We start from the raw sequence: 23,693 nt of genomic DNA on the forward strand, positions 1-23,693 counted from the left end.
TCCTGCACAGGGCAGGGGCTGAACCTATGACAAACCCTCTACGATCTTATGGTAATTCATCCACTTAGATACTAGATTAAAAAAATTAAATAAAAGCATATTTTATCAAGAAAACCTGAATCTCTATGGCAGTCCTGACCTCTGGCATAGCATACCTACAAACGTGTATATTAACCCCCCTACCTGTCCCTCATTCAAACAAACTCTTAACTTATTCTTTCCCTTAGGCCTTGAGCTAATGTGGATTGTTTTGCTTCTCCTGCAGCACTTTGAAGGGTTTTTAAAAATCTTTTCAATTGTTCTGAACTGTTTCAATATTCTAGGGTGCACATGTACTTCTACAAAAATGCTATAAAAATTAAAAGATAAACAGAAATTTATTGCCCAAAAAATTCATGATGCCCATAGCAGCCTATGCACCACCTTGAAGGAGTGGTAATAAAAAAGTATGCCCACATGTGGTTTGTCAATGTGCTAAAGTTATTACTCCATTGCTTCTTTTCACACTTTTGTTCCAGACTGAAGAGCTAAAACAATGCAAAGAGTTCTGCAAGTTTGTAAATTAGCTGTCATGTAGAGGCTCCAGGCACACAGAATCTCTCTTTAAGTTAAAGGTATGCAATTCTCGAATTGCAAACTCAAGATTTGTGTTTGTGTTTTTATTTATGACCCAGCAGTAGTCAAACATGCTGGTCATGCTAGCAAAGTGACCCACATTAATCCTGCAAGTAGTCCTCCTTTAGCAACTGCCTCATTTAGTAACCATTGTTATGACACTGATTACAGATCTGATCATAAAGTGATTTTTTAAAAAAGCAAAACAAGATAAGATGAAACAAGCATAATTGCAGTTTCATTTGGCAACTGCTTCATTCAACAACCAAATTGCCATCCCAATTGTGGTCCCTAAGTAAGGTCTACGTACCTTGAAGAACTGTGCTCCAAAAAATGCACTGACTTCCCAATCACACCAAGGTTGTCAGAAAGTTTTTTTTTTTTTTTTTTTTTTTTGCACAGTAACATTGAAGAGAGGGAAAGTGAAATTCGCACTCACATCCCTCTTTCTGGGCTCTCTGTAACAGGTACAATAGAGCTCTAATCTGTTTCAGGCAAGGGTGATTTACTGAAAGCCCAGAATATCTGAAGGCCTCTTAATCCCCAACGCAGAGGACAGACAGGTAGCAAATGGGAGGACTCAATGGCGAGAGCTCCCTTGTTTCAGATTCAAGGCACTCGGGGGTCCACAAAATGGGAGCTGAGCCAAGACGCTTCCCGGCTTAAACTCAGCCCCGTTTCCAAAAGGGGGTGTGGGAAACCCCCACCAGCCTCGAGTTGAAAAGTGCCGGGGCTGAGGAGAAGACAAAGCCACTGAGGTGAGAGGAAGGCGATCTCTTACCCCGGCAGCTCGCCAGAACGGCGCCGCGCTCGCTCTTCCCTGGTAACGGCGCTTCCAAGCGGCGAGGAAAGCCGGCGGGGGTCGGAGGCGGTCGCGGCTTTGGCTCCCCAGAGCCAGCAAGAAACCGAGTAAGAAGGCGCCGGCAGCACAAACCAGGTACAGGACAAGCCGGAGCAAGAGCCAGGCCACGTACAGCTCTCCGCCGACCTCCTCCTCCTCCTCCTCCTTCTCCGGCGGCGGCTTCTGCTGCCCCAGATGGAAGAGGAAGACGGCCAACCCCACCATCCCCAGTCCGGTGGCCAGTATGGAGCGGGTCCACAGGATGGGAGCCGTCGCCGCCGCCGCCGCCGCTTCTTCTTCGTCCTCTTCGCCGTCGCCTTCGGCCGCGGCTGGGACGCTGCTACTCTTCTTGCAGGATTCCCCGTGCCCGGGACTTGGGGCTCCGGAGGCGGCGGAGCCGAGCGCGGCGCCCGCGGATTCCACCTGCCCGCTGCCCCTGCCAGAGGAGTTGTTAGCGCCAGTATCGGGGAACATGCTGCTCTAGGAGCCGCCGGAAAGCAGCACATCTCCCGCGCCGGGGCCCCCTTCGGAAGGTCTCGGCTCCCCCGTTGTGGGGGATCGTCCCCAACCTCCGGCTCGAGTCCCTGGGCGCGCAGAAGCCGGCGCTGCTCATGCCCGAGAGGCGCGAAGGAAGCGTCCCCGCCTCTTTCCCTCCGCTCCTCACACCAACCACGGAAGCCGGCTCTGCGCGACTCACCTCGGAGGCAGCCGAGGCCCCACTGGCTGTTTGCGGGCGGGGAGGAGGAGTGGGGGGGTGGGGGGTGGGGGAAGCTCCTGAGTGACAGCGCGGCCGGAAACCCAGCACGTGCGCCGGCCAAGCAAGGCGGAACCAGTCGCATAAAAGCAACGAGAGGCACCGCCTTCCTTCCTTCCTTCCTTTACTTCCTTTGGCTGGTGGTTACGTCCATCTTGGCGCTAACCGGGTTTTGCTTCTCAACCAAAAAAAAAAAGGGCTCCCGCTAGTGTCATTTCGAAGCATTTCCTCGACTCTTCCTCTTGGTCGCCGTTTCGACAGCGAGGGGTTTGCAGGGCTGTTTCTCCGCTACGCGCCTCCAAGTACGGGGTGGGGGTGGTGTCGGTGTCACTGTGATAGGCTGTTTTCTACATTCTTCTGTTGCGCAATCCAGCCTTACTCATTAGTCTCCAACCTTGGTAACTTTAAGCCTGGAGGACTTCAACTCCCAGAATTCCCCAGCCAGCAAAGCTGACTGGGGAATTCTGGGAGTTGAAGTCCACCAGGCTTAAAGTTGCCAAGGTTGGAGTTCCCTGCATTAGTGCAATAATCCTTATCCAAAGTAGACGTGCGGTTGCAAAATAGGTTCCTGCAATGAGGCACATGGGTAATACCGCTCCGAGAAGCGTTTTCTCAGTGGAATCTTCGATACTCTCAGCTTGATCGATTGTTTGTTTGTTTGTTTCATTACCAGACTAGGTAACCTTCAGTTACCTAGTTATTGAGTGATGCTTTCTCAGGTTACGGTTCGCCATCCAGTGGCCGGGAAGCAAATGCATCTAATACAGCCTTCTGCAAATTTGCTCATGCAACAAACCAAACCGTTATATATAGTATGCCGAGTAGATATCGTTACCTGGATTTTCGCAATGTTGTATTTCCAAACCCTGGTGGCTGTATGTAGTTCTGGTGCTTAACTATGAAGAAAACCATTCTATTTTTAGCTGGTGCCACTTTTTTTTTCCACTTGGCAACTTTAAAGTTGTCCGTTGGCCTTCGAGTCCCAGAATAACCCAGCCAGCATTCCCTAAAACAGGGGTCTGCAACCTTAAACACTCAAAGAGCCATTTGGACCGTTTCCCACAGAAAAAAAAAAAAACACCGGGAGCCACAAAGCCCTTCCCTGTGCCTGACTATTTCTTGAGCGGCCACAAAAGTAGCATATGTAGTTGAATTAAATGTTCTGTTTTCTTCTGAAACTTTTCTTTTCTTGGATTTATCCATGGTTGGCCTACCGGGGGTAGAAAAGCTCAATAAATGGTGTGTCGGTGAGTGTCGCACATTGGTGGTTGTGATACATATTTTGAGTGACAGGAAGCCGCAGCACGGGGATGAAAGAGCCACATGTGGCTCCAGAGCCACAGGTTGCTGACCCCTGCCTTAAAAGGTAAAAAGGTAAAGGTTCCCCTCGCACATATGTGCTAGTCGTTCCCGACTCTAGGGGACGGTGCTCATCTCCATTTCAAAGCCGAAGAGCCAGCGCTGTCTGAAGACGTCTCCGTGGTCATGTGGCCAGCATGACTAAACGCCAAAGGCGCATGCAGAGCTGTTACCTTCCCACCAAAGGTGGTCCCTATTTTTCTACTTGCATTTTTTACGTGCTTTCAAACTGCTAAGTTGGCAGAAGCTGGGACAAGTAACAGGAGCTCACTCCATTACGTGGCACTAGGCATCCCTTAGCTTGGGGAATTCTGGAAGTTGAAATCCACACATCTTAAAAAGTTACCAAGTTTGAAAAACATCATTTTAAAGTGATTTAATCCGATCCCTGAAACGCGTTTTAAAGCTGCCTTGTTCAACTGACCTTAATTTGGGGAAATAAATACAAAACCTGTCAATTTGACATTAAAGGGGCCGCATGATTTAGAACAGGAGTCTCCAAACTTGGCAACTTTAAGACTTGTGGACTTCAACTCCCAGAGTTCCTCAGCCAGCTTTGCTGGGAGTCGAAGTCCACAAGTCTTAAAGTTGCCAAGTTTGGAGACCCCTGATTTAAAAGAAAACCATAGATTTACAAAGGTTATTTGCGAAGATTTGTAAGGCTGCGGCAAACATATAGGATGATGCCGGTTCGTTGCCTCATCTCCAGCGACCGGGACTCCGCCTTTCCCCCAGCTGCACGGAAAGGGAACCCTGGGCGCGCCAAGACGGAGACGGAAATGTTTGTTTCCATCTCTTCTATCCCTCCCTTTCCTGGTTACGCAAACACAGCGCGGGAGGGACAGTCCGGACTGGCTTGCGGGCGAGAGCGGAGCTGCGGAGAGAGCGCGCAAAACGCCTTCCTTTTTGCCGGCTGCGGGTGAGTATCCAGCCCATCCCCGGGCAGAGCCTTAATTCGGGCTCGTGGCGGGGCGTCTCCGCGATGGGGAATCGATTAGGGCGCATCGCCATTTCGGAATAGAGGGACAGCTCATTTAGCAAAGTACCGGAGAAAAAGGGGGCGACGTTTCGTCCTTTTGCCCGGAGGGGCTGGTCGGTGCCTCCGTAAATAGCCACCCTGAATGCAGCAGATCTGTTGCACGTGGCTGGCATCTTATAGCTTAGTTATCTGAGCTAGCAAGAGGTATATTTTTATTTTTATTTTTTTAAAAAGATTTCCTTTACACGTGCAACTTGCAACTAACAGGCATTATTCTCGGTCTTAGAAGAGATGTGAAACTGCGGAAAAGGCTGAGGGCTCGGTGCGGATCTGACTTGTTAGTGGCGCGGTTACGACGAACCGTTCCAAATCGAGCCGCAAACTTGCCTCTCTTGTCTGTAAAACGTCGGAGTTTATTCAGTTAGTTGTAAGGACACTCTGAGGACAGCTCTTGCCTTGGGTGTTTCCTAAGAACGGCTTGTATTTCGGGGCTGTGTATTCCCTGGAGCAGAAGATGACTCGATTTTGCAACGTATTAAAAACAAGGCGCGTTTGGGGGGTTTTGCCTAAACTGAATCAATTCTGCTACCGCATGCAATTATAATTTTATTTAATACAGTGCAAATCACGTCCTAATGCGGCGCATGAATTCAATGCAAAAAATAAGCACTTTGCCAATTCTAAGTGAGATCACTTCTAGTCATTTGTAGATCATGGGAGTCGAGCAAACTGATTACCATTTCAAGATGCATATCATTTTTAATCCCTTAGACACAGGGGTCTCTAGCAACTTTAACATTTGTGAACTTCAACTTCCACAATTCCTCAACCAGTACCCTGGCTTAATCCATTATAGCTTCTTGCAAGAAAAAACTGGATGGAAGGAAAAATATACCTTACTAGGGATAAATGTTTTTCTTCCTCTCCTCACCTTCTGAGAAAGAAAAATTGCCTGTTTGCTTGTTGTGATCCTTTCCCCAAAACATCAGATTGGTTTATCTCCCTTGTGTCTTGTCTTGATGTGAAGAAGTAAGAACAACAGAAATGACAGTTCTGCCCTAGCAAAGCAATATGTGTTAGATAAAGCTTTTTTCTGAGTAATGAAGTCTCCTACACAGGGTGGGTTGTGGAGAATGGCTCATAAGCAAAATTTTAACCAAGGACTTTATTTAAACACGGACTTTATTCCTCTTTTTTTTAAACCTGAAATAATGGGCTATAACAGTGCTGAAAGAAGACTTATCAGACAGATGAACATTTTGCCTTTATTTGTATCAGAGGTTCTCAAGCATTTCAGTCTCAGCACCCTTTTGCATTCTTAACAATGATTGAGGGCCCCACAGAGCTTTGGTTTATGTGGGTTAATCTATCAATATTCACTGTATTAGAAATTAAAACAAAGATTTTAAAATACTCATCTCCATGGGATTTCAGGGCCCCCAGGCCACACTTTGAGAATCACTGTCTGTTTCATTCCTTAACTCCTGGGTCAGATTGACTGCAGGGTAAACATTAATTAAATTTGTCATGACAACTGCAGTTGTGTTAATATTTCCTATACATATGCCCAGGCAGTTGTAAAGTATTTTCCAAAACCTTCCTCCCTCACTTCAACAATCCTACACAGCAGTTATCGTAAAGTGCAAATTTAATTTTAAATGCCATTACTTCTGGGTATTACATTTCCAAGGAGACAGAAAAATGACTTTTTATGTAGGATTGTGTAGGTGTCATATCAGCACAGGCATATGCAGTGTTTTATAATGATATCAAGTTATATTTTAATTTCAAATTCTTTAAATTTTAAATTACCAAAATATGTGGAATGCATAGGTGTCTGCAGAATGTGGTCAAAAAAGTAAGATGGCAAACATAATGATAGTCAATTTTTTTGCCTGTTTTTATATGCATTGCAACATACCTTAAAAAAAACCAATAGCGTTTAATTGCATCATCATAGTTGCCATTTTAACTTTTTTTATTCATACTTTGCTGATACCTATGTGGGGAGTGTAAGAAAGAAATTTCATCTTCCCACTTGAAAATATTCGGTAATAAAATAATATAGTTCATAACTGAATTGGTAATGCTAAATGATAGCGGAAGTATATACTATATTTTGAAACCAATTTTTAAAAATCCATCTATGCCTATATACAGCTCAATAAAAAGTAGCTGTACTTCTGAAGAATAATAGAAATATGTAGAAGGCATCATGTATGCATATTTGGAAATTTACCTTGTTATCTACAGCGGAGTAGCCACAAAGTATATTGTTTAAGGTCTGACCCCCAGATTTTATCTTTATTTAAGCATGCAAGGCAGCTGGATCACCTATAACTAGTCATTCCCTCTCAGCCCTAATCATTCTTTTTTATTTATTATTTTTATTTTAATATGCTATTTATTACAGTTATTGTAAAGGCTTAGTCATTCCTTCTTAAGCCTGATCACTCAAACAAGGCTCCACAGCAAACCTTGTTTGAAAAAGACAATACACTCTGCCCCCTCATGTCACATCAAGCATTGATAAGCTTTGCTGTAGTTACTAAGTGAATTCAGCGGGGGGGGGGGGAAGCAAGCAAATCCTGCAGCCGAACAGAACAAATATTAGGAGCAATGGCATTTTGTTATTTACAGTAAATAGTCTCTGTATGAAGAAGATTACAAAAATGTGTTGTTAAATATAGACAACCTAGAATAGAGTTCTTGGACAAATAGTGGATGTATTAGGTTAAATGGAAATTAACGATGGTGTAATTAGGGATAATTTAATAGTGCTTTTCTTAGTACAATCAATAGAATTGTATACAAAATAATAATATGGGGGAGGGGGAAATCCAGGTACGTCTTATACTCCATGGGCCAGACATGCCCTGGGGCAGTGATGGCTAACCTTTTTGCCATCGTGTGCTGAAAGCGGGGGGAGTGCGGGGGTGTCACACCCATGCGTGCCCACACCCATAATTCAGTGCACCCACCCCTGCATGCGCGCGCGAAACCTGCGCTCCCCCCACTTTTGGCATGTGATGGCACAGTGGGTCCAGTAGGCCCGTTTTTCGCCCTCCCCAGGCTCCAGAGGCTTTCTTGGAGCCTGGGGAGGGCGAAAACAGCCTTCCCTATCCCCCAGGAGGCCCTCTGGAGACCAGAAATGGTCCGTTTGCCAACTTCCGGTGGACCTGGAAGGCCCCAAAATCAGCTAGCTGGCACGCACATGCGCGCCAGAGCTGAGCTAGGGCAATGCTCGTGTGCTCATTGATATGGCTCCACGTGCCACCTGTGGCACACGTGCCATAGGTTCGCCATCACGGCCCTGGGGTGACTTGCATGGATGAAAATCTGTATCTGAGTTACTGTTGTTTAAGAGTCTTGAGCCCAGTGTAGGACAGAGTATAAGATTGTTTGTTGTTGCTATTATAAACAATTGAGAAGGAAAGAAGCTTTTGGCAAAGTACTGTCAACATCCAGAAATAATCTCCTACCTATTTCTGAATATATTAAACATATATTCTGAGTTTAGTGCCATGACTAATATTCCTGTCTTGAAAAAAATCACAGCAGCTCAGCTCACAGCAGTGTCATAGCAACTGAAGTAGAGAGACATAATTTATTATTGCCTGGCATAGCAATTAATGAATTAATGTGAAGCTTCTTTCAAATATTACTGACTCAGTGAAGCTATAGCAATGGGTTCAGATAATTTTCCAGTGTGAGCTGCCTAACATGCAACTGGATTGAAAGGAGGACAGTGGTATCTCAAAGACTATTTTATTGTGGCCATAAGCTTCCATAGGTGAGAGCCTGCTTCAATACAAGTCTTGAAAAAATCATGTTATAAAAGTACTTTATTCAACTGAGCAACCTTTTAGGAACTAATTGATAAAATGTCTAAAGATGGTAATACTCCCAACTAAAATATCAACTGGAGGTACCGGTATATTATTGTAATTGGAGCATAGATGTCCATTTTGTTTGCACTTTAATGGAACACAAGTACTGTAATAAAGGCTTCTTTTCCTTAATGTAGTAGTGTACTGTTTTAATATAATACCCGTAGTTGGGCATTATTTTTACTAGGACCAGATAGGAGCTTGCCAGGCTAGGTGGTATAAAAAAAGGAGAGAATGAAAAAAGAAATGGAAAAATCTATACATTGCGTCAGATGGAGATGACAAATTAAATGAATTAGTCAATAATAGAGGGTGTAGATAACCACACAAACTTTTTAGACGAAAGAGGAAATTATTCCCTCTCTTTTCAGTTTTGAAAATGTCAAGGTACCACACTGGGGGGGATATTTTTTATTTCCAGGTCTCCTTAAGTGTCTGCATTACTCCTGACATTTTGAATTTATATAATCCACCTATGATTTTTATTTCTAGTGTTACCGGTATTTTAAATTATGTAGTTCTTTACTTGATATAAAATAAAAGTTAGTAAATCCACAAGACTTATATTTTCAATATATACAATTACTATTGAACAGTATTAAAGCAACTTGAGTTATGTGATTGTACCAAATGAAACAATAGAATATTGCATTAATTGCTGCTGCTGCTGCTTGAAGAAGATAAGTTAAATTTATATTTGGGGGAAAAGATTTGCTGTAATAAAAGGTTAGAAAAAGATTTTTCTTCCAGTGAGTGGTATAATCACTGTTTTCTCTTTGTAGGGAAAACACTTAAGCAGTATTGACTTCAGTATGGACCGATATGAAGATATATCTGATTGTGAAGTGGATCACTCTTTCTTTGATAGCGATTTTGAAGAAGAGGGGAAGAAAGACAGAGCAACAACAGAAATAAATAAAATGGAAAGTTCTGGGCCTGCACAAATAAAATGTTCAATTACAGATGATTGTCATTTGAAACAGGAAGCCAAAGTGATGGAGGATAACAGTATTGAGGAAGAAAAGCAAGCTCAACAGGTAGAATCTCAAAAGGAACTCATGTTAGGCAATGGTGCTCATAATTCAAATAATGTTCTTCCTTTGTTATCTTCTTTAAACCTGGAGGATCCAGTTGATCGAATCACAGCACAAAATGAACAAACCCTTCATGAAAACATTCCAGTGCAAACTCCCTTAAGAGAGAAAGAATGTGAAGAAAATTACTACACAGATGAAGAAGACAGTAGTGATGATGGCAGAAATCAGAGAGTTAGACATAAATTCTCTAAACAGCCTCATGGTACAAAGGTTAATAGGAATGTTAGTTCTTTGTCCTCCTCTTCCTCATCTTCTAGTTCTGATACAGATTATTCAGACACAGGATCTGATGGTTGCCTGTCAGACTCATCATGTTCTTCAGAAAAGAAAAACATAAGATCACCACTTCTTTCATCAGAACAACAGTTAAGCCAAGGAAAAAAGTCAGTGGAAGTAAAATCAAAATTGGGTGACCAGACAGAAGAGTCTGAAGATACAGTTACTGATGTAACTCCTCTGTCAACCCCAGATATCAGTCCCATCCAATCTTTTGAAGTGGCAGCATCCAATGATAAGAAATTTAAGGTTAAAAGACAACAAAATGTGAGCCAGGAGTTATATGGTAAGTTTGCAGAACTTATTACAGCATATACATGGCAGCAACACTAGACTTAATATACCTGTTTATACTTTTTTCTCATTAGAACCTGAGGTAGATCACAAATGTCTTCAAAAGGTACTACATGAAGCTATGGACTTGAATAACCTTTTGAAAGGTATTTTTCTTTTAATTCTTCAATATCATTTTTCTCCTTATTCTTTCATTGTAATTGCATTCCAATATAGTATTTTGGATGATGGATGGAAGGAAGGAAGGATGGATGGATTGATGGATTGCTTTGAATATGAAAAATATGTCCATTATTCACTTATGCATTCTTTACGCTTACTTTATATTTTCTAGACATAGTAATGTAAGTAAAAATGTATGAATTGAAATAAATCAAGCACAACTTAGTTTAAAACTTTTTGTAATAAATTACGTATTTTTCAAATGAAGCTGGGCATGGTTAATCACACATATACACACCACTCAGTTGAAATGGATATGCAAATGAAAATTGTATCTTTATGACTACATCTTTTACTTCAAACACTTGGAGCCTGTGTCATGATACAGAATATATTTGGCTGCTGTAGCTTTTCCGTCCACTGTTGCATCTAAAGCTTTGGATGCACCATTGACCGTTAAATAATTTTTATTTATAAACATGACATCTAGTTTTGGAAAAAGATATTAAAGTATCACCTATGTAAAAGCAATACTGGTATTTTTATGAAACCTATGGAAGGATTACTAGCTTGGAAGCCAGAGGACCTGATGCTGTGAACAATTGGCTTTGAGGTTGTTTTGTTATTTTAATAGACCTCTGTCAGGTAGGTCAGACAAGAAACAGAGCAGATGAGCTAATTCATAGTAAGGCTACATTACTATGAATCTTGCATGTCTGAAAATACAAATCTCCTGCAGTCTCTTCTACTGCCTGATAAGTTAGGGAGGTTCCTTTTTAAGTTTGATGTTTGAGGTTTATTTGATTATAAATGCATTTCAGTTGGGCCTTAAATTTCAATTCATTACTTTGGTCATTTTGGTGAATAATCTACATCGTGACTTAGTGAGGAGGGTCTTCTTTTAGTTTTCCTGGACTTCTTGAAAACTTTTATTTTGTTATACTGTTTATTTTTATGTTTATATCCCACATTATTACAAATGTGGGATTGGGCTTCAGCAATTCTGTATAGCAGAAATAGAAATCTTTACTATTGGGTTCTCTAGAAACCGGTGCTGTGAGACCTTCATTCAGCACTAACGTTCTTGGCTACAGTGTTCGTTCTTGCACATTGGGTAATATATACATGAAATCATTGAGATTATTCAGAATTTGATGATTCTCAGCTCTATTCTATTCCTTTCTAAGGAATCATTAACTTTTCTGGAATATTATTTGATTCTAATGAGTTGGATAAAGAAGAACTAATTGAAATTTAATCTAGATAAATTGAGATCAGTAGACTGGAAATGTAGTTTCTTAACATTTTCTGGAAGAGATTGTGGTTCCTCTAAACCAGGGGTGTCAAACTGGCAGCCCGTGGGCCAGATGCGTCATGCGCTGGCCATACCCTCCCTTGTTTTAGCAAAGGGGGGAAAGTCATAATAAGTCACGTGACAATGCGAGTTTGACATCCCTGCCCTAAATGATCAGATTTATAGCTTGCAAAATCTATTTGATTCTCTTTTCCCAGATCTTCATATAGTGTAAAGAAGAACATCTGGGTAGACATAATTATACCGGCACTGATTTAATCTAATATGGCAATTGTTATTCATTATACCTGAGAGGATCTCAGTTGATTCACTTTCCTGATATGCATCGCTTTTCCTTGTTGTGGTAGTGTCTCAAAGAGATAAGATACTTTTCTTCTGTTAAGCACTAAAGTGAAAGCTGATTCACTGGTCTTTCCTAAGAGACCTGTGCATTCCCAAAAGCCCCATTGTTAAGTTGAACCACCACAGCCATTCAAGCCCTCCAATTTGAGGCACAGTGCTTTAATGGATTACTTCACTCCAATCTTCATTGAAATGAAACTTTAAAGATTTGGAAATCCTAATGTTCATACTTATTTTTGTCTAGATGATGCAACAGAATCTAGAGGACTATCCCTGAAAGAAACCAAAAGGTTCAGTTAATTTAAAATGTGACAAGAATTCGTAATATAGAATTGATAAACCTGCAATAGTTACTAGTTGGTTTCTGGGTTCAGTCCAAAATATTTGTCTTACAACTGTAAATAGCCATTGTTTGACCAAATCAACTTACTATGCCCTTACTAAGTTGTTACATTTTAAAAAAACCTTTAAAAAAAAAAAGCTGTAATGCCATTAACCATAAATTCAACTGCAAATGTAAAATCAATAAATGGATCTTCAAATACTTTGTCCCATTTAATTGTTCTTCACTTGATATGAGAAGTCTTATAGAAAGGTATTGTGATGTATTGCTGATGTAAGCAGATTCTTTATTAAGGCAGGCTGGCAGTCAGAAATGTTTCAAGAGTTGAAGAGCTGGAAGCAGGATTTCTTCATGTTATTAAAACTGATATATGGTATCTGTATCTGTTTCTCTCTGTGTTGAAAGAAAATAGGTGAGAAAAACAAAGTGGGAAACTGTAAAATGTTTAGAACTTTAAGGGGAGAAGAGAAGATACTTGTATGGGATACTATGTCAGATTTTTTTAAAAATATATAGTTTAAGATCTCTTTTTCCACAAACAATCTTTTAAATATTGTCTAATTACAGTCCTTTCAGTATTATTTGGAATTGCCATAGCTGTCCTGTTGTCAGAGTCATAGAAATACATACATCTGTCTTTTTCAGTCATATATTATATATTAGAGTTTAGGAGCAAGCTATTCTAGTTCTCTCTAATAGATGCCATAGTCCTGCAAAAGGAATTACCAGCAAATTCAGGGAATGGCTTAAAAGGAAAAATGGCATCAAATATAACAGCCTGTATGATGTCCAGGTTTAGCAACTTTAAATTTCTGTGGCTGTCTACATTGGCGGTTTCAATATCTAGAGCAACATTTGTCATTTCATTGACAGTGTGAATTTTAAATTAATTGATAAACTTGTTTTTCCTCTATATTCTGGGGCCCCAGTTCAGGGTGTTATGACACCAATTCTGGATTGATGTTAACATATTCTCTATTAAATATCGAACAAGACCTTTGTTCATCAGTACATGAATTCTATGAACCTATAGTTTATATATTGTAGATTTTTTTTTATCAGGTTAAGAAATGGGACATTTTAGGCTGCCGGAAAGAAAGTTATTTCACAAGGTCAATGCTAAAATAAAAGTTTTTTCATCCAGACTCAGCCTATCAGTTTATTATTAATAAAGAACGTTTCCTTCCTAGGACGCCTTTGGGTAACAGCTTAAAAATTGCTAACAGCCACCCACAGAGAAAGTAAATTTACCTCCTTTCTAATCTGGAACTGGGCAGCACATTACAATCCATTTAATGAAGATGGCATTAGAGTGGCTGAGTCAGTTTCTTGAAGAATTCTTATATTTAACGTTCCCACCCACACATTTTTTGCACACACACAAAAAAGATAGGAAATAACCTGTTTGTTGACCTGCTAGTCTTTGATAAGATTTTTTTTTTTTGTTCACAGCATTGTTTATAGAGAAGGTCAGAGGTTCACAGAATATATTTTTAATGCTTTTTGGTATATGTTAATGTTAGAAGTTGTTCATTACTCTTAAAAGAAGTGTTGTTTAATCTGGGGTTTGGGGCCTTTACTTACATTTTTTTAGTTGAATTACTATGTCTCAAGTACTAAACAATGTATTTCCAACTGTACTCCATAGGGTTGTATGATAGAACAAGACACGGGTAATTTATCCATTGCAGAAAACTAAAGCATTCTAATATAGAAGACATTCTCTATATAGAGAGGCATCAAGCAATGAAGGGTTGAGATGTGTAAGTTATTGTTTAATATTTAATAGCATGTAGCTGTTTCTCCACATTTCAATATGAAAATTGAATTTTAATATTATAAAAAGATTATCTTTGGTCACCACATTTTCTATAGCAAAGGTTCTTTTTTCTGACCAAGACAAATACCATAGTCAAGGTCAGAAAGCATTTCTGTTGCTACTTTCCCATGGACATCCAAGGTGCACCAGCATTGAGCTGAGTTTAGGCAGAGGTTTGTCCTCCAAGCTTGCTGCTTGGCTCATGAACGTTTTGTTACTAAACCAGGTAACATGGGGGGTTGAAGATATTACCTAGCTGACAATGTTACCTAGTTGGATAGTGAAATGTCTGGGAGCCATGCAGCAAGCTCAGAGGACAAACCTCTGCCTAAACCTATAACCTGAGCTACGAATATTCTCTACAATTTCTAAATTGAGCTGAGTCTCAAATAATCCTCAACATGGTCACAAATTCTACCTAGAGAAGATGGGGTGATGGATAAATTGGATCCCACCTAACTCTTCAGCTTTAAAGCTCTTTCAGATAGCATTGACACTTTCAGCAACTCTCAAGACTGCTTGACAGTTGTCTAAGACTGAAATTCTCATACACAAGATTTATGGAGATGATAGTGAAAATGCTGAATTTCACCAAAATGACTATTTCCCATTTAGAATCTCTCTTCTCTAGAACATTTATTTATTTAGCTCTTCTCATTATGCTTATTAGAGGCTGCCATAGCAATATGATGAGCAAAATGGCTGAAATCAAATTTTAAATACTGTAGCAATATAAAAAGAATTTAAATTGTAAAATTCAAGTATATAAAGAAATAATGGAATCACAAATAGAAGAAAAGGAGATAGTGGAAGTTATTAATAAATTGAAAATAGGTAAGGCACCAGGATTAGATGTACTAGGCATAGAATATTATAAAAATGTTAAAGGACTATTGGTGCCGAAGAAGAAGATAATGTTTAATAAAATAATGGAAGGGGAAAATATTCCAAGTTCCTGGAAGCAATCTTTGATAATACTGATAGCGAAACCAGGTAAAGATCATACAAACCCAGGATCATATAGCCCAATATCCCTTATTAATCAGGACGCTAAGATTTTTACAGCAATATTGGCAAATACATTGAATATATTTACAGAAAATTATATTAAAAATGACCAGTGTGGATTTATTAGAGGCCGACAAATGTCAGACATAGTAAGAAGGGTATTAAATATAGGTTACTATATAAAGAATCAAAAATTAAAGGCAGGTGTATTAGCATTAGATGTATTTAAGGCCTTTGATTGTGTGGAATGGCCTACATTGAAGATATTAATAGAGAAATTGAGTTTTGGAAAAAATTTTTAGAAAAGTGATAAATCAACTATATTCAGAGAATAAAGCAAGAATAGTTATAAATGATGATGTTACAGAGACAATAACCTTAAGCCAGGGAATGAGACAGGGTTGCCCTTTATCCCCAGTTTTATCTGCATTATTGATGGAGGTTTTGGCAAATGCAATTAGGGAAGATTGATTGAAGGAATAGATGTACAGAAGAAAACTAAAAGAAATTTATTTGCAGATGATACATTATTAACATTTCAAAATCCCGTAGTTATTATAGAGAGGATATATTTACACCTGAATGAATTTGGGAAATACAGTGGATTACAAATAAACGGGGGGAAATCAGAAATGATGTTATATAACCAAAAAACCCGCAGGGTCAGAAGATTTGAATCTTGCAGGGAAGGATATTCTGCAATGGTGGGATAGTAACCGAGAAGTATCTCTTCCTAGCATTGATCCCTAATTTTGCTTAAGTACAGCAATATCAACATTTTTTCCTGTGTATTGGCCAAGCCAATTCTGGTTGAAAGACACTATTCTGAGAGTCTTTTGTCCCCAAGTTAAATGAGATGTTATAGGATAATTGTTTTCAACTTCTGTAAGTAGTATCCTTTCTGTTCCTGTCTATTCTTGATGTTCATGGACATTGTAGTTTCTACTAAGATGGTACAAATGCTTATGAAGAGTTGTTTCAGAATATATGCATGCACTTGTGGAAAGAGCAGAGAGTAGTTTCTTAAGCAGCAGTATAAGCCAGAAAAAACTACAGGTGCTTTAATTATTTGATGGAAGGTACTTGGTACATGACCTGTGGACATTCTAAGGCACCTCTTTCAAACAGCATTGATGCTTTCAGCAACTGTCAAGATTGCTTGGCAGTTGTCTAAAACTGAAGTTCTCATTCACAAGATTTATGGAAATGGTAGTGAAACAGGACTATTTCCCATTTAGAGCTTCTTTATCCTCTAGTCTAGAACATTATGAGTAAGACATTTTGATTTTACAACAGCTTTCCTGTGAAGTAGTAAGGCTTTACTGATCACAGAGAACCTTGTAGCTGGTTGTTAAATTATCCCCTGAATCTATCAGATGACAACCAAGTATTACATCAATACTTGTATATTAGAATCCAAATTTTCAGCTATACATTGAGGAACAGACTACTTATATGCTCGTTAAAGTAAATCAGCCATCATTGATTTGAAAGTACTGTAATGTCCATTTTATGTGTCTTGCAACATTTACTACATTCTCAAATTTGGAAAAATTGTGTAAAATAGTTTTGCTGATACCAGTCGAGTTTTACATAGTGCAAATGTGGACAGAACTATTATTTATTTTATATTTTAAAATAAAGTTTATATTTGCTATTGTATATTCCTTGGAGATATTAGTTTTTGCTACTTATCTTTGATATAATTATTACCGGTACATATACTTTCAAACCCCTTACTTTCGATGGCATTCAATTGAAAGGGGTGAAATTCTATAAAGGTTTGACTGCTTTCTTATTTTACCAAATGTATCTCATGGTGCTATTCTCCATATGCATTCTTTACTTCCGCTTTCTTCCCTGCTGTCTACTGTGGATTGGCATATCTTTTATGTTTTTTTCCGAATCCTGAGTAAGATCTATACATGCTACTCTCGTCTCTCTGTTCCTTTTCCAAAAACTCTGCTTTCCTAAATATATTTAGCAATGTAATATTCTGAATTAGAAGTCTTGGTGATCTTCTATCTAAGATTGGTGAAGGACCTGTTTATGAACAATTCCTGTTGTTACATTTAACTCTTTCTGCAACATTTTTGTACATACCACAACTTCGCATGAGGTTTTGTTTTGAAAATAAATTCAACAATTTAATAATTCTATTAAATACATTCAGCATCTTCAGGCTCTCCGACATTGAAGTTATTTTCAAATATTTTACAGCTGACACATCTATCCAAGTCATCTGTCACACAGACCAATTTGCTGCAAACTACATTACAGAATCAGTGATTTACACGTTTGATAGCACAGTAGTGACTCGAAAGAGATTAAATATCAGTGCCAAAAGCTTTTTAAGTATGGTATATCACAGCAAATCAATCAATGATCCGAGAGGGAGGAATTCACTTAGATTATAGATTAGAAGTGGGCAAGATGTGTTCAAGAAATTTCAATTCTCCAACATTTGTAGAAGCAAAATGTCAGACACTTCAGAAAGAAGAACATATGGCAATTTTAATATTGTGCACAACTTACTGTTACGAACTGATTCTTTTCTTTTTGTACCTGGAACTATTTAAATGTAACCGCCCACCTGACACACTTATTTAAACATGCAAAGGGTAGAAATGAAACTTTAGCAATCAGAATTTTGGGAAAGTCCATCTCCTGCTCACCATTCTATACTGAAAATTGTGAGTATGTAAATCAGCACCTACTTTAGTTCTTGTTGGCCGATAATCTGCTAAAGAGGGATGGATGGACTCATTGCATATGAATAATTTGATTTAGTACTGACTAAGATAAACAACCAGCTCTATTTAGAAATGCCTTTTATATTTCTAATTGGGGCTGGTGTTCACATTGCCTAGTTCCAAATCCAATTTAAGAATGATCAAATGAATTATTTTTGTAATAAGCTTCATTTTGGTTCTGCCTTATAATGTATATTAATTCTCTGATAATTGTAGGAAATGTTTATATTTATAGTGTATTTCTTCTGGAAGCAAGAATTGTGGTGCATTACACTTGAGCACTGTAATTATTTGGAAAGAAATGGCACTGCCTTGTTAGTATAGGGTTTCATTTTATCATGACTGCATATTGTATGCTTGGACCTTTTTATTGGATCCTTGAAATATATTTGCAATTTAAGTCCTGTAATTTCCACCAAATGTCATGCTCTCTGGAAATTATGGGAGTTAATGTCCAGCACGTTTGGTGATTATAAAGCTGAGAAAGGCTGTGTAAGAGGCTTTTGTTACATAAGCTTCTGTTACCAACTTCTGAGGAGCTGCCCCCCCCCCCAATTCTGAAGTCATTGTTTGAAAGATGGTGTGTGTAGCTAAATCTGAAAATAGGTTTTATAGTTTTGAAGTAATCCTGAAAAAGCCTAGTCATGCTACATGTTTTCTTAAATATGTACTTGTATCCCAAGCTTTTCTGCAGTTGGAGAAAAAGGATCAACAAGAACTGGCGTTGAATCAGTCTTCTCTAGGATCAAGGAAAAACTATTCATTCACAAATGACGAAGTACGACAAATTGATCGGGAAAACCAAAGGCTTTTAAAAGAATTGACAAAACATTCTGCAAAACCCAGAAACAAAAGTGCCTCCATGAAGAAACCTTCAGGCTCAGCACCTAAAATGTACCACAGTGCCATCAACAGGCAGAAGGAACAGCAGAGGATCGACAGAGAGAATCTGGTTAGTTGAAATTCTGGATTTAACAATATTAATTAAAAACTAGGCTTCTTCGACTTGGTATGTTAGTCAAGTCTGTCCACACGGTTTGAGGCTCATGATAGATGAGCACCTAGCAAATTGTATTGCATTGTATAAACCATGGGCTTGCAAACTATGACTTACCGATAACACATAGTGTAGACCGCATTATTTGTTTTGTCCTCTGAGAAGTGGGTGTAACCTTATTAAATCACAAAGCTTTCCTGTAATTAAATTGTACTAGCAGTGGAAGAAAATCCATCAGCTGAATGCTGCCTATTTATAAGTGCTTGCTCTGGGTAGGAGAGATAACAATCCATTATCTGAAAGTATCCAAATATAGATAAAAATACATGGAGGCACTAGAAATACCACTGCCATAATGAACTTCAGGATTTCTAGAGATGCTACCCAAACATAAAGATGCTTATCTCAATTTTTTTTTTAATTTTTTTTTTTTTGAGATAAACAATGAGATTTCCAGTGGTTCCTCAACTGATGGTCCTTGGTTGTAAATTTGTCATATACGATTACTATTTTGTTTCACTTTTTATTTAATTGACAGAAAAATTCTTTTAACCCATCAAATATGCTTGTTTCCTATTCAGTTTCTTGCCCGGTACAATGCAGTTCATTTATCTGCACTTTCTTCTTTCCACTCAATTGTGTCCAAACCTTGGAGGCTGCCTAGAGAAGTCCCTGCAGTTTCCTTGGCAAAGCTTTTCAAAAGTGGTTTGCCATTGGCTCCTTCGTAGGACTGAGAGAACGTGATTAGCCCAAGGTCACCCAGTTGGCTTTTGTCCTAAGGTGGGACTAGAACTCAACAGTCTCCTGGTTTCTAGCCAGATGCCTTAGCTGCTACACTAACCTGGCTCTCATTACCTGCACTAATTTCAATTAAATTTAAGCAAGTTTAACTCTGTGTTGGTTTATGGAACATGTGGCTTCAACCCAGTTTTCTCCCTCTTTTAATTTCTCTATAGCATGAGCTTATTTGGAATAGTATTTGCATATCTTTGAATTATGCTGAAAATATCTTGTTATCATCTGTGTATGTGGGTGTGTGTATCTGTGTGTGAACCTAAAATGACATTCTTTTCACAATTGAACATCTACCTTAGATACAAGAAAAATCAACCAGAAAGGAATTCATTGCTCTCAGTAACAAGCAGGAAAAAACTGATTGATGTAATTAGTAGCAAAGGAACATATTAAGTCCTTCTATCATTTTATTTTAGCCATTGATCAGCAAACACCTTTGTCAGTAGCACACAACTTAATAGCCCACAACTTAAAATAAAGTAGAAATAATTGAAAAAATAGCCAACAGTCAATTTCAATTTCTGTAGCTGTTTATTCCACTACCACCAAATCGCTGTAGTAACCATAGCAACTAATATTGAGGCAAATGAAAACTCATTTTCTGTGTAATAGTTTTTTACCTAGAACTGTTCAAATGCTAATGATGTAGTTTTTCATGAAAAAAAAGATTTTTATTGGATCTGTAATGTAACATAGAGAAGAGTGGGTTATGAATTTACCCAGATGAAATTGGCCTTCTTTTGATCCTGATTTTTGATACTGTATTCTATTTCTAAAATTTTAGGCTGCAGTCAAAAGCCACAACATTTAGTCCCTTTTTAATATTCTAAAAATGCATGAATACATGACATACTCATAGAGAACATCCCAAGAAACCTCTCAGATGGCTTCTTTCTGCACATTTTCTATTTTTCTTTCTTTTGAAATGGAATAATTATAGGTAAAGGTAAAGGTTCCCCTCACATATATGTGCTAGTCGTTTCTGACTCTAGGGGGCGGTGCTCATCTCCATTTCAAAGCCGAAGAGCCAGTGCTGTCCGAAGACGTCTCTGTGGTCATGTGGCCGGCATGACTAGACGCCAAAGGCGCACAGAACGCTGTTACCTTCCCACCAAAGGTGGTCCCTATTTTTCTACTTGCATTTTTTACGTCCTTTCAAACTGCTAGGTTGGCAGAAGCTGGGACAAGTAACGGGAGCTCACCCCGTTATGCGGCACTACCGATTCGAACCGCTGAACTGCCAACCTTTCGATCGACAAGCTCAGCGTCTTAGCCACTGAGCCACCGCGTCCCTTCATAATTATAGTACGTGTTAATAGTCTGCATTTTGGATTCCTGAGAGAGTGGTTGGATGACTGACTCGGTTTGAACAATCAAATTCTGGCATAATAACCTAAGATATGCACAAGATTCCTGCTCCATAGACATCAATTTTTCTGTTTCCATTTTCTTTAAATCACAAAATGAAGTACCAGAACATAGAAAAGGAAGTATTGTAAACAACTTTATTCCAAATGACAATGCAAACTAGTTGTCTGAAACTAGCTTAAAATGTAAGAGCTTTATAAAGTAAAATTCACAACCCCTTAGAACATCTTTGGCTTTTTCTGCTGCTGTGCTAAGACATCAGATGACACAAGATCAAGTGGACCATCTTATCTGTGATTTCCTATGGGACTTGTGAGACTTGTTTGGCCTCACTCACACTGTCATATTCAGTGTGATGAAATTGATGGACTACTAGGTATAAAAAGCTCTAGTCCCAGGCCATTGTGGCTTCCCTTTATAGTTTTGCCTTTTATATAAATGTTTATGTATATGTTGAGCAAAGGCAAAGCTATCAAATGACAATGTTCTCTTCTGCCCTGTTCTATTTCTCCATTCTCATGTAGACAGAGTGCTTCCTAACAGCTTTTTCAAGTTAGTGTATTCCAGATATGTTGAACAACAGTATTATAATTCTAGTGAGAAAGTAAAGGAATTGTAATCCAAGACATCAGAGATTGTGGAGGGCTGGTTTTGATTATGAGATTCTGGTATCCCAGGTCATAATGTATTAAGGTATGTGTATGTTATTAAAGGCTTTTTTGAAAAGACTTGAAGCAGTGAAACCAACTACTGGCATGAAGCGCTCAGAACAGCTCACTGACTACCAGCGGCAGATGGGCTATTTTCGCAGTCCTGGAACTCCCAGGCGAGGAAAGTCTGCCTTGAATCATCAGAGTCCATCTAGTAAGTCATTCCAGAATCTTCATCTGCTAATTTCAGTTTGATTGAAGTGTGGAAAAAAAAACCCTCACTGGCCTTTATTTCTACTATATAAGTAATGAAATCAAATCTGGTCATCTGCTATGCCTTAATTTCTATTCACTATGCAAGGAAATTATGTTTATCTCCTTTTATACTTTTTCTAATATTTATAGGTTATTTAAATTTACATGTTTACTGAGATCATTTTTTTAATCAGCACAAATAACATCACTTACCCTAAGGATTGAATTTAAAAATTGTATGGTACAAATAGCACTTGCCCAAGTGAGTAGTTCCTACATCTTGCCAAGCCCTCTCCAACCTTGACAACTTTAGGACTTGTGGACTTCAGCTTTGCTGGCTGAGGAATTCTGGGAGTTGAAGTCCACAAGTCCTAAAGTTGCCAAGGTTGGAGACCCCTGCTCTATACTTGTGGCCCGTCAGTGGCCTGTGCAGATTGTAGCTGATTCCAACAACGAGGAGGTTGGTGTGCTGTGCCAGCAGCCTGTGCAGCTGGTGCTCGAGTCGGACAGTGAGGAGTCTGGAGAAGATGTGGTGCTAGAGGCAGGGATTCAGTCAGGGCCTTCAGAACCTCCAGAAGCTCCTTTAAGTGAAGAGGACGAAGAGGAGGAGCCTCTTCTCAATGCACGGGCGCGCAGAGCTGCCAAAAGGCAGGAATGGCTCCTCAGGAGGAGGTCTCCTCGAGAGTAAGGCTTGGGACTAATTGGCCACTCCCTTAGCCTATTTAAGGAGGAACACCACTTGCAGCAAACTGTAGGGAACAACTTTAGTTCACTCTCCTTCGCGTCTGGATTCTCTGAAAAATTGCTTCTGGGCTTTCTGCCAACTCTAGTAAGACTGTGATTACCTTATCTTAGAATTCTGGTGGACTGTTAAGACAGTTTATTAACAGCCTTTGGTTGATAAAGACTGAGTTATTTGAGTAAAATAAGCTTTGTATAAAGTTTGTGTGTGCTGCATTCTTTGGGGTCCGTAGCTGGGGCAGAACAATACTACATTGATGCTGATCTCCTGAGCCCAGAATAAGTGAGTGACTATACCTCCAGTAGCAGCAGTAACACTGAACAAGGTTACCTTTTTCATAAGCAGCATCCCACCTGCTGGTGTTCAAATCCAGAGAGTATTTCTTACACTACTACGTGGTTTAATGTTTATACTGTTTACTTAAAGTTGCTTAAGTTTATATTGTTTACTTAAAACTCCATATGATCTCTCTTGTGTACAATTTTGACAGGAGGTACATCCCGAACTTCCAGTCATAGTACATCCAGTACTATAAATCGAAGGAGTGAAAAACCAGTTTTTGATAAATGGTGCACTGCAGCAGTTGAACCCCAGTAACATTCATGGCGCCTGGTTATAAATAATTTGCACTTTGCTATCAGATTTTAAACTGATGGTTTGGGGATTACTGTAATTCTGTGCAGGACTGTTGTAATATTGAATAATTAAAATACTGGAAAGTATTATTAACTATAAATGGATATAATCTTGATTCTCTTTTTTCATCTTTCTAATATGTGTTGGACAGTATCTTTATAGTCAGTATTTCTTAAAACAATACTTGTATTAAAAAGTGGCAATATTGCAAACCTTATTTTCTCAAAGTCAATGAAATTGAGGTTTGAAAAGCAGGGATAGGGTAGACCAGAAATAAAAATTCATTTGTTTTTAGTCTTAAATTTTGAATTTCTTACCATGAAATTTAATGTAACTTTATATTGCAAACTTTTAATTTCATAATTTACAAGATCTAATAAAAATGTTAGACAGAGAGAACATA

The 23,693-nt window shown here is 39.0% G+C and overlaps 2 protein-coding genes across 3 annotated transcripts in view; one reads left to right on the top strand and one right to left on the bottom strand.

Annotated features, from left to right (window-relative positions):
* The window catches only part of SNX25 (sorting nexin 25), a 60,066-nt gene extending 57,524 nt beyond the window's left edge, over positions 1-2,542 (bottom strand). For both annotated transcript variants that reach the window (XM_034442903.3, XM_034442902.3), the window contains exon 1: positions 1,397-2,542. In XM_034442903.3, the coding sequence (XP_034298794.1) occupies positions 1,397-1,930 (534 nt within the window). In that variant the 5' untranslated portion in view covers positions 1,931-2,542. The remainder of the gene's footprint in view (positions 1-1,396) is intronic.
* Positions 2,543-4,182: 1,640 nt separating this feature from the next.
* Positions 4,183-23,390, top strand: CFAP97 (cilia and flagella associated protein 97). The gene is given in 7 exon segments (XM_060686778.2): positions 4,183-4,488; positions 9,221-10,097; positions 10,180-10,251; positions 18,531-18,799; positions 21,721-21,871; positions 23,145-23,217; positions 23,219-23,390. Coding segments are annotated over 6 exon segments (1,467 nt in total). The 5' UTR covers positions 4,183-4,488; positions 9,221-9,250; the 3' UTR covers positions 23,274-23,390.
* Positions 23,391-23,693: the final 303 nt, after the last annotated feature.

This window comes from Pantherophis guttatus, chromosome 8, assembly GCF_059756535.1.
Source record: "Pantherophis guttatus breed Tessera chromosome 8, ASM5975653v1, whole genome shotgun sequence".
Taxonomy (NCBI): Eukaryota; Metazoa; Chordata; class Lepidosauria; order Squamata; family Colubridae; genus Pantherophis; species Pantherophis guttatus.